Here is a 10,617-nt window from a genome sequence, read left to right on the forward strand (position 1 = left end):
GAAAGTGAAGCTGTCAAATGATGCTAGTAGAAACGCAGAAACCTGAACTACAGTTTTAGAAGGAAACTCAGTATTCCTTTAAAATGCATTTGAAGTTTGTCTCTACACAATCTGGATCCTTAAGATTGTTTTTTAAACGCAAACATTTTAGTTTCCTTTTGACAGACATCAGCCTGAAATCTAGTCAATTTCAAGCGTTGTTAACTGTTTCTGGTATAATACCTGTACCTAAAGTCTATTCTCTTCCCATTCCATCCAACAACTGATGCAATTTTGCAAATTACATTTCTCCACTTTAACAGGTTTCTCTCTCCTGCACTGCCGAATGAAATATTCACAAACAGGGAAACTGTTAAATACACACCAAGAATTATTTTCTCTCAATTACAGCAGTAGGCTAAGAAATTCTTAACAGTAAGTGAACAGTTCCAGATTTTAAGGTTGTTGTCCCTTTAAGGAAGCCTTCTACACAATCTAAAACGTTATCATAAAACTTTCCAACATATTTCACATTAAAGCTCAGTCTTTTTCTTTGGTTATTTAATGGCTGGTCAAGTCTGGCTTAGTTTATTGGTAGACGTGACTCAGTAGCTGTTATGAAAATGCCCCATGTTTTACCTGGGTCGTCTGTGCATATCCTTGAGCTGGCTGAGCTGCATAAGCACTGTAGCTATAAAAAGAATGTAATGAAATTTTAAAATGCAGATATACACTATTGAATTGTGTAATACATACTTTACACAAACACTTTCAATGTTCCCAAACTATTTGTGTTGTAGTTCTTGGTAACAGAATATAAAAGGTCTAATTTAAAGGAAACAGTAGAATCCATTTTTTATTTAGAAATATATATACACATCTATATATACACACACACACACTCAAATTAAGAAATACAACACTATATACCAAATCTTCACTAAAGAGAAAGCTATTGTATGCCCTCTAAAAACACAAATGGAGACTATAATGTTACTTACCCTTGCTGGGCTGCAGCTTGGCTATAGGTACTATAGTCTGCAGGAAAGAAAGAAGAGTAAGAATGTTGACAAAGACAGCTAATAAAATTGATGGCATAAGAGTGCAGTTGCCAGAATTTCTTCCAGCTGCTTGGAAGAGGAGAAACCATTATAAACAACCAGAAACCAGAGTTTCGAAGGTGCTAAAGGTAAATTTATTAAACATTTTGGTTTGGAAACAAAAACCTCTTCCCTCTGTTACCTGCTGCTTCCAGCAATCTTTGGATTACCCTACTTTAATGGGTCACCTTGGATGGCACCCAGCTACTGAAGCAGGAGGATGTGTGGGTTTTTTTTTTGTTTTTTTTTTAAAAAACACTATGCCTGACCCCTTTAAGACAATGTCAGTTTAAGGAGGCTTTGCTCCAACTATTCAAAGTTGTAGAAGCTAAAATAAGGCTGTGCTCCATGTATTTTGACTTTAAAAGGCCAAAAATGAATCACTGGAAGATTGTTTAAAAGTTTGTGTCAAAATCCAAGATATTCAGTTAGCAATGAGTTTTTATATTCCCACCCTCCCCATCCCCTTGATCAAAGACAATGCTATATTTCAGATTATTATAGATCATAAATGCAAGGCTTCACTGAAAGGTATGAAGTGTTTTTAGTTGCCTTTCAGACATCTAGAGCAAGCAGTAGCAGAAGTTTCTCAACAGGTCAAGGTCGCCAAACAAATTATTACTTTCAAATGCTTCCAGTGTACGGAAAGTGTGATTAACGGAGTATGCAAAGATCAGATATTGTTCAAACTCTCTGTATCTATGCATTCTCTAAATCAGTGTCTCTCAACAACTGGTCCCTGAAATCTCCCAGATACAAGTCAGGAAGGCAGCAAGCCGGTCTCTGATATCAAAAAGGTTGAGAAACACTGTTCTAAAGCTACTACAGCCACTCAAGCTAAGGCATCTAATTTAGTTGAAAGCAGTTTGGGACTAGATATTGCTACAATTTCCTTGCAAAGATTTAAGTAGTCCCAAATGGGAACAGATGTATATATTTTTATTTTGACAATACCTCAGGGTTAGCTAGTATAGCCAAGAAAACCAAAGTAAAAATATAGGAGGAATCTGGCTGACAACTCTGCAGAATTCAAGGATCTGCTTTAATTCATAATGGTCCCTTCTGACCTAAATATCTATGAATCTATGAATTCTTTCATTTATCTTTCTAGCTTCTTGTTAACTGAAATGTGTGGCACTGAATAAACAAAGGTTGAATATAAAAACTTAGTATTTTTATTGTATATCAATGGCTTACGTTTCTTAAAGCCGAAGACTCCTCAGCAAGACAATTTTCAGTCTCTGCTTCCCACCCCATTCACATATAATGATTAAAATTAATCATATGGGTTTCTTCCCCTCCCATTTCAATCTTGGTGTTGCTGTTGGGGGATTCAGGCACTGACTGGGATTTTGAGGGGGAGTGCATTAGAAAGGAAGTTGCAGCGGCCTGGATGATAACTTCTGACCAGCCTGCACACTATTTTGAATTTGCAGTAGGAAGAAATAAAGGGGTAGAGAGTCTCCGCAAATAATTTATTTTTAGATTAAACAAACACCTGCCATTTGATGCCACTCAGAACCAAATATGTTAAACCGCTTTTCTGAAAGATCTAAACTCCTGAGATCCCTCACACAAATTAGACTATATTCTAGCATTACTTGTTTTTTCTAAATATTTTTATATTTTTAAAATTTATAACTTGCTACGTCCAATTCTTTGACTGCCTTTTACAGATGTTTAAAATGCATGCCCATTCCCAGCTCAGATGCATTAACATTTCAGTCTTTAAAACATTCATTAGTTAAAGCTGACCTAAAATGAGCATCATTTGTTTCTTTCACACCTTGCATTGCTTTCCTTCACCTCAGTGTTCATCACACCTTCCTATTTCTTACTATGTACTTAACTTCCTTCCTTTTCTTCCACATTTGCTCCACCTTATCTTATTCCTAACCAACGCTCCCTCCCCCTTCTTCCTCATTCCCTTTATTTTCTATATATCCATCATCCATTCCTTTGTCCACCACACTCCCACAATCTGTCCATATGCCCACTACTCATAATCCCCATCCTCATCTTCCCACTTTCAGTCCTCCTTTTGCTACCCTTCTGTTTCACTGAACACACTCAACATTTCTGAGCCTACTTTCCTTGCAGCTGAAAAGCATATGTACATATGGCCACCACTTATGTGCTGAGATGCGACAGGTGAGTCCCCAGCTCTACTTCCTCTTGCTCAAGGGTTCTCAAACTGGGGGTCAATACATCTCAGGTGTTGTGAGGTTATTACATGGGTGGTCACAAGCTGTCAACCTCCACCCCAAACCCCGCTTGCCTCCAGCATTTATAATGGTGTTAAATATATTAAAAAGTGTGTTTAATTTATTAGCGGGGGTTGCACTCAGAGGCTTGCTGTGTAAAAGGGCTGGCCAGTAAAAAAGGTTTGAGACTCACTGCTCTTGCTGCTCAGTGGAAGGACATTGGCAAGCAAATTACTACACCCACAACAACGAGCTGAGCCTCAGAAGCAGCCCCAAATTTGAGAATCTTTACTATGCAATCTTCAGTTACTTATAACACTTACTTTTCCCCTTTTCTCCCCTTTTATTTCCTTTAAACAACCTAAGATAGTGTTTTTACTATTAGGTCTCTATAATCAGGTTAATCAAATATATTATGAAATCTGTCTTTAACTTCCCTTTTCTAATGTGCTCAAGTGGACTAGTGAACATTTTAAAGAAGAAATATTTTGCTTAATTGTTATAACAAGGGATCCTAGCTTTCCGTTATAAAAAAACACAAATTCTCCAGTAAAAAAACCAGTGTTTTCCTAGCCACAATATACAGTGGAACCCTGTTTATCTGATCTAATTGGGACTGGGGCCAGACCAGATAAGCAAAAATTCAGATAATCTGGAAAACGGGCAAAGAACTTCAGCCCCAGCCACCAAGGTCTCCCACTGACAGCCCAAACCCCGCTGCCTAGGGCTGAATTTTTTTGCCCACTCTCCTGATTATCCAAATTTTTGCTTATCCAGTGTAGCCCTGGTCCCAATTAGATCAGATAAATGGGGTTCCACTCTAGTTAATTTATGTTTGTATTTTTTTCATAAAATTTAAAAAAGAAAAATTCTCTGTAAAAATGCAAATTCCACATTTTTCCATGGCAAATGGACATTTCAAAAACACTCATTTCAATGGGACTTGAATCTTCACCCTCTTCTGTTTCATGAGGCTCGACAATACAGTGGTGTAGCACTAATACAGCAGCTCCTGAAGAAAAAACATCCTCCTTTACTGAACGGAAAGACAGGCACATTTTTTTAAACCATTCTGACAATTTTACTCTCATGTTTCTTTACTCATTAGTTCTTTAGGTTGATAAGCCCAAAGTTTGACCTATTTATAATTTATAATTTTTTTTTGCAACACTCACATAAAATTGCGTTTTCCTCTAAAGATATACTTCACTGGTTTTCTCCAAAGAAAAAAGTTATCTGCCAGAAACTAAGTGTGGCAGAACTACGGCAGAAAAGCAGCCATAAAACAACTGAGTACACATGGAGGAAAGTAAATAATTAAACACTAAATTTAAAAATAAAAACCATGAATCAAACTAACTTTTCAGTACTGCAAGTTTTCTAGCAGAATGCACCAATTAAATAAAGATCATTTAAATCAGCAAGCAGGAAACCTTGATTTAAACAATCAGTTTTAGTCATGTTTTGCATTTGCACTTTAGTTAGTTTCCTGGTTGATTCCCATTGATTGGTAACCACTAAAATATGTATATTTGCAACTAACTATAGCCTTTACACTAAATGTGGTGCTTTTCTGCTAACAAGGAGGATACATTACAGCTATACATATTTATTTAAGCAATTATCTAGATTAATTTTTAATCAGATGATTAATTGTTTGCTTATGATTTGTGTCAAGTGGTATTCGAATGAAATTAAAATTAAACCAGGAGTGCACAAACCCAGCACTTATTAAATAAAACTACCTTAACTGTGCTGGTAATTTCAAAATTTCAAAACACATTTTACATTGAAAACTGATTAGTTAGTGAACTGATTATCTGATTACCACATCCTTCAAAATTTTAGAACAAAAAGATCTCATCCTATTACACAGTTTTTTCAGATTAAACATGCACTGCTTAATATTATTAATGTAGTTGAAACTATTTTAATAGATAATAAATTTAAGCCAACATAGGTTGTCAATTTCAAATATAATTTTAAATGTTTATTTAAAAACAAACCTAATTAAAGAAATCAGATTTAATAAAAATATCGATTTTTAATTATTTTTTTAAAGAAGATTTTTATCCACCCTGTTTTCTGGTGTTAAAGTTCTAAAAATCTCAGTTTAAAATACACCTCTACCATGATATAAGGCGATCTGATGTAACACGGATTTGGATATAACACGGTAAAGCAGTGCTCCGGAGGGGAGGGGAGGGGAGGGGGCGGCTGCGCACACCGGTGGATCAACGCAAATTCGATATAAGGCAGTTTTACCTATAATGCGGTAAGATTTTTTGGCTCCTGAGGACAGCATTATATTGGGGTAGAGGTGTACCTTCACTGTACTGATTTTTAAAGATAAGCTGCAAGAATCACTGTGTTCAAATTAAAGGTGTACCAGAATCCAGATTTAGGCTTCTCTGATTAGTCCTTTCACAAGACAAAGAGGACCCTTGGTGAGTAAAGAAATACTGCATAACTTTTGTATATAAATACTATGGTGATGCTCTGGTGCCAGAAAGGCTACCAAACCAACCACCATATAATATAACAGGTCCTTAGTTACACCACAATTCCACTGTTTAGTGTAGATGGACTCTTAACTATACTCCCAAACAGTGAAAACACCTTTGTACCAGGCTCTATTATGGTCCCAGAAATAGTTAATCTACCATCTATCCTATACAACCGAAACGAATGTAACCAGATATATTCATCACAGGGTCTCATGACATATCTGTAGGCCAAATATTAGTCTGCTTATTTTTTCACTGCTATATAAACCACATCCACGAGGCTCAGTAAACATTTACCGAAGACCACTTTTGCAATTTAGCCTGCCTATGTGGACTAGATGTAAATGTTTAATCCAGATTTTAAAAATGGTTTAGAATGATATTAGCCCCAAAGCCTATTTTAAAATAAACTTCAAATATTGAGTCCTAATGTGGAGAGTGATTGTAATGGCCCTATCCATCTTCTTTCCCACTCTACTCCTATAGAAAACTTGAGCTTCAGCAGTTAAAGCTGTATTTCCTTAAGAAACCCTAGGCATTTTGCATTACACAATTACTGAATGTATTACATGACTAATACGTAGAAACAGAACTCCAGTGCCTCCATTTTGATACACAATTTTCAAGAGAGGCACTTTTGCTTTTACTGTAACCAAATACTTAATCCTACTTGTTCTGTGATCCCAGCAACATAACATGCTGATGAAAAGTTGCTGAAGTGCTAACTCTATTTTCAAATGTGTACCTTGCAAAAGATCTTTAGTCATGTAATTATATTAACAAAACTGTTATTCAGTCCCTCTTTTTGCTAAAATGGGGATGTAAATACTTGTAGATATACACCCTAAAACGCAAGACAACTGTTTCTAGATCTTGGAATTTTAACACTTTGGTGTAATCACTTACTCCTTGGTCTGAAAAAGGGGCAAAGATCAGTCTCTCTCCTGAGCAATTCATTTGATGTTAAGCCAGAAAGAAAAAGCACTATACTAGCATTAACTGTCAACCCCTAATTTAAGATAATTTTCCTGATCTATCATCAAGTATGAATATGTGTTTTAAGAACATCTATGCAGGTGGGGCATTTGCCATTGGAAAAATTACAGGTGTACAGAATCATTAGTGATCTTAGAAGGGCAATAATGGGAGAACCGTGCTCCCACCCTTTCAGATCATCCCCTCTTAAACAAGGTCCTTAAAGACAACCCTCAGACTCTCAATTCTAAACTACACCAGCAGCTGTTCTGACTCATGCAGAGCCAGACATTCTGTACTTCCAGGTTTGCAAAGCAGTTAGCACTAGTTAGTGAAGCTGGATTCTAAAGAGCAAAGCTGCCAAAGTGGGGTGAGAAGCAGTAAATTTCGAACATTACATAGGGGATATTAATGTAAATGTTACTTAAGAATGCACTTTGACAACAATACAAGATGGGACTTATAATGCATAATCTAATGCCTTGTAAATTTTGTACCAACAGAAACATGCTCTCATTCCTTAGCCAATTTTCTATATTTTAAAGACATCCTTAAAAATAATTTGTTAAAGCAGCTTTAAAGGACTAGAGGTGGTGTGGTTTTTGCATTTTGTTTTGGTGCAAAACAGGACATACAGATTAGGTAACAGATGTTGAAGTACACAAGTGTTCTCATTTTTGGCAATAAGCATGCAGAACACTTAAATCTAAAGAGTTAAATGAAAAGACATCTCATGTCAAGTAAAGATTTTCTAGGAAACTAATTGTCTAGTGAGCCCGAACCTCCATTACCATACCATAGTTCAAACCTTCAATGGTAGATGCCTTTTAACACAGAACATCCATTTTACAACTCTAGCCGCAACAGGAGAGAGCAGGCTTTCATTATAATTAGCAAGAACGAGGAGTCCTTGTGGTACCTTAGAGACTAACAAATTTATCTGGGCATAAGCTTTCCTGGGCTAGAACTCACTTCATCGGATGCATGGAGTGAAAATACAGGAGCAAGTATAAATGCATGAAAGGATGGGGGGTTGCTTTAGCAAGTGTGAGGTCAGTCTAACAAGATAAATCAATTAACAGCAGGATACCAAGGGAGGAAAAAAAACTTTTGAAGTGATAAGAGAGTGGCCCATTACAGACAACTGACAAGATCATAATTAGCACACGTCTACTGAACACTGGAGTTCTCATCAGTTTTTAGGCTTATGAAAATGACCCACTTCTCCTTCAGGAAATTGCTTACGGTCCATTTCGTTTTGCTTTGCTGAATACAGCCCACTTCAGAGCCCTGGAAAGATAAGGCCAGCTTTTTAAAGGCATTTAGCCGCCAGTATTTGTATCCATCTGGCCCTAAACCCACCGGGTGGCAGTACCCAAGAACTCTCCGTGGCCTCGGCCCCACAGGGCGGCCAATCCTGGGCAGGGCAGAGGCCCCAGGGCGGAGCTGGACAAGGGGGCGCCGCGGCTCCAAGCAGGGCCGCACCAGCTCCCTTCTTCAGTCTCCGCCATTTGCCACAAGCGGCCCTGCCCTCGGGCGGCTCCATTGTCTGAGTGCGGGGCAGGGCGAGGCCGAGTGTCTGGCTAGCCCCACGCAGCCCTCCCCGGGGGCATGGAGGCGGCTGCGGGAGGACGAGCCAGGCCCGACGCGGGGAGGCGGCTCTGCCCGGCGGGGACGGCGCAGCGGGCCCCGGCCGAGGCCGGGGAGCGGATCCCGCTCCGCCCCCCGTGCGCAGAGAGCGGGGTAGGCCCCGCAGCCGGGCCTAGGGAGCCCGCGCCGCCCGTTTGAACGTTACACAATGGGAGCGAGGCCCAGGCCCAGGCCGCCCCCCGCCCGGTGCCCCCCCACCCCGCCGGGCCCGCCCGCCCTAACCGCCCGCCGTCACACGCGGCCCGGAGAAGCTTCCAGAACCCCCCCCCCCGGTGGTCCCGGCCTTCCGCGGGAAGCGTCTGTGGCGGGGCGGGGCCCCCGCGGCCCCGGGCCCATCCGCCCCGCGCCATCCCCACGCGAAGGGGCCTCGCCCCCGAGGCTGGGGGCCAGGCCCGGCCCGAGTCTGTCTGTCTGTCGCCGGCCCGGCCCGGCCTGGCCCGGCCCGGCCCCGCCACTCACCCGTCGACGCCATTTTCTCGCTTCTTCCTCCTCGTTCTCTCAACGTCCGTCTGGTCCCTCTGCCGCGCGCTCATGCGCAGCCTTTCCAACCTCGGCTCCTACCACTCCAAATGGGGGGGACCTAACTACATTTCCCCTCCCCACCGTCCCGCCTAATCCCAACTCCCCTCCGCACGGAGACTCCCTCCCCCAGTCAGGGAGCACAGACCAGTCGGGAGCCTGCCAAGGGAGGCGAGAGGGGCCACGGAGTTTTATTTCTAGGCATTGCTCCCCTTTGGGGTGAGGAATGGTTCAGTCCACCCCAGTTAGGGATCGTCGTTCAAGAGACACTCTAGGGAAACGCAGCATAGGCCTCAGAGGATGGGGGAGGGTCTGGGAGCAGCTAGCAGCCCCAGACTCGTCGCTGGGTGCCGCCCATGGGGGGAGATGCGGGGACGGGGAAGAGCTGCCATCACAGGCTGTACTTATTGAAATGACCCACGAGTCCTATCTTGGCTTAAAATCACATTACACAACATTGTGTGATGTCATCATGTCATCACAGGTAGCTGTGGGGTGTTGGTGTGATGTCATCTGAGGGAGCCATAGCATGCTGCTGTGATGTCAGTGCACAGAGCTGTGGGAGAACTCACTGAGTGAGCTAGCACGATGTGACTACGTAGATTTGGGCAGTGATGTTTTGACACAGCATCTTAAGGTGTGAATTATGCAACATCATCACAGTTTATAGATGTTTCATAGACTTTGAAAGTGATTTGGGGAGCTGTGACGCAGCAGGCCCAAACTCTGTAGCAGAGCTGGGTTCAAAAGGGCTAGTGGGAGGGACGGACTAGGGCAGGAGCTGAATGGCAGTGGAGGCAGGGCCTCATGGGGACAGGGGGAGGGGAGTGGCTGAGTGAGGGTGCAGGGACACAAGGGGACGGGGTGTGGCTGAGTGCGGGTGCAGGGACACATAGGGATGGGGCAGATGAGCCTGACCGAATGGGCGATGCTAGAGTCAGCCAGGGTCTGCAATGGGGGAGGCTCCCTAACTCCCTAACAATCCTCCCATCCCTAAAAAAAAAAATTGTTCCATACCTCCCACCCACACCCAACAACCCTCCAGATTCACTCCCAGGCTCCTGCCCAGCAATTACTTCCCTCTCCCTGAGCTCCTCCCTTAGCCCTGACTCCCCCAAGCCTTTGCACTGCTTCTGAGGGGTGCAGGAAATATGGTTCTGTATTGTAGTTTAAATGAATTATTACTCCATGCTCTATATTAATATGCCTAGTAAGGTATCTGTTTGTCAAAAAAACATGTCCTGAAACTTTTTTGTTGTCTGTATTGTTACAGATATACATGCTGACAGGTATTTTGAAATAAATTACCAAAATAATTGAAACTGGCATGATTATATTGTGTTATTTTGACAAATAAAATATGCAGAATTTTTATTTTTTGGCGCAGAATTCCCCCCAGAGTAAAGGTTATAAGGAAACATGCATTTGTCTGAAAATGTTCACCCAACTCTAATCCAGAGTCACATAAATAGCTTTCCCCACTCCTCGTCATCTGCCCCCCACTGCCTCCTAGTCTGCTAGCTTCCCACATGGGTAAACACTGAACAACACAAGCAGCCTCTCCTAGAAGAAAATGACCCTCTTTGCATTAGCATTTTTCAGGAAGTCTCCCCCTGTTGCACTAGAACCAACACAGCATAGCAGGTGAAAGCAATAGTGTGAGCAGCAAGAACTGAACTGGGG

At 41.8% G+C, this 10,617-nt stretch overlaps 1 protein-coding gene across 6 annotated transcripts in view; it reads right to left on the bottom strand.

Moving 5' to 3' along the window:
* Window positions 1-9,038, bottom strand: part of EWSR1 (EWS RNA binding protein 1) — a 41,311-nt gene extending 32,273 nt beyond the window's left edge. For 3 of the 6 annotated variants that reach the window (XM_073312773.1, XM_073312770.1, XM_073312769.1), the window contains exons 1-3: window positions 8,875-9,038; window positions 981-1,017; window positions 619-670 (exon numbers count right to left, since the gene is read on the bottom strand). In XM_073312773.1, the coding sequence (XP_073168874.1) occupies window positions 619-670; window positions 981-1,017; window positions 8,875-8,887 (102 nt within the window). In that variant the 5' untranslated portion in view covers window positions 8,888-9,038. The remainder of the gene's footprint in view (window positions 1-618; window positions 671-980; window positions 1,018-8,874) is intronic. The other 3 variants (XM_073312774.1, XM_073312772.1, XM_073312771.1) reach the window with 1 other exon arrangement.
* Between the last annotated feature and the right edge of the window lie 1,579 nt (window positions 9,039-10,617).

This window comes from Lepidochelys kempii, chromosome 15 (genome assembly GCF_965140265.1).
Source record: "Lepidochelys kempii isolate rLepKem1 chromosome 15, rLepKem1.hap2, whole genome shotgun sequence".
NCBI lineage: Eukaryota > Metazoa > Chordata > Testudines > Cheloniidae > Lepidochelys > Lepidochelys kempii.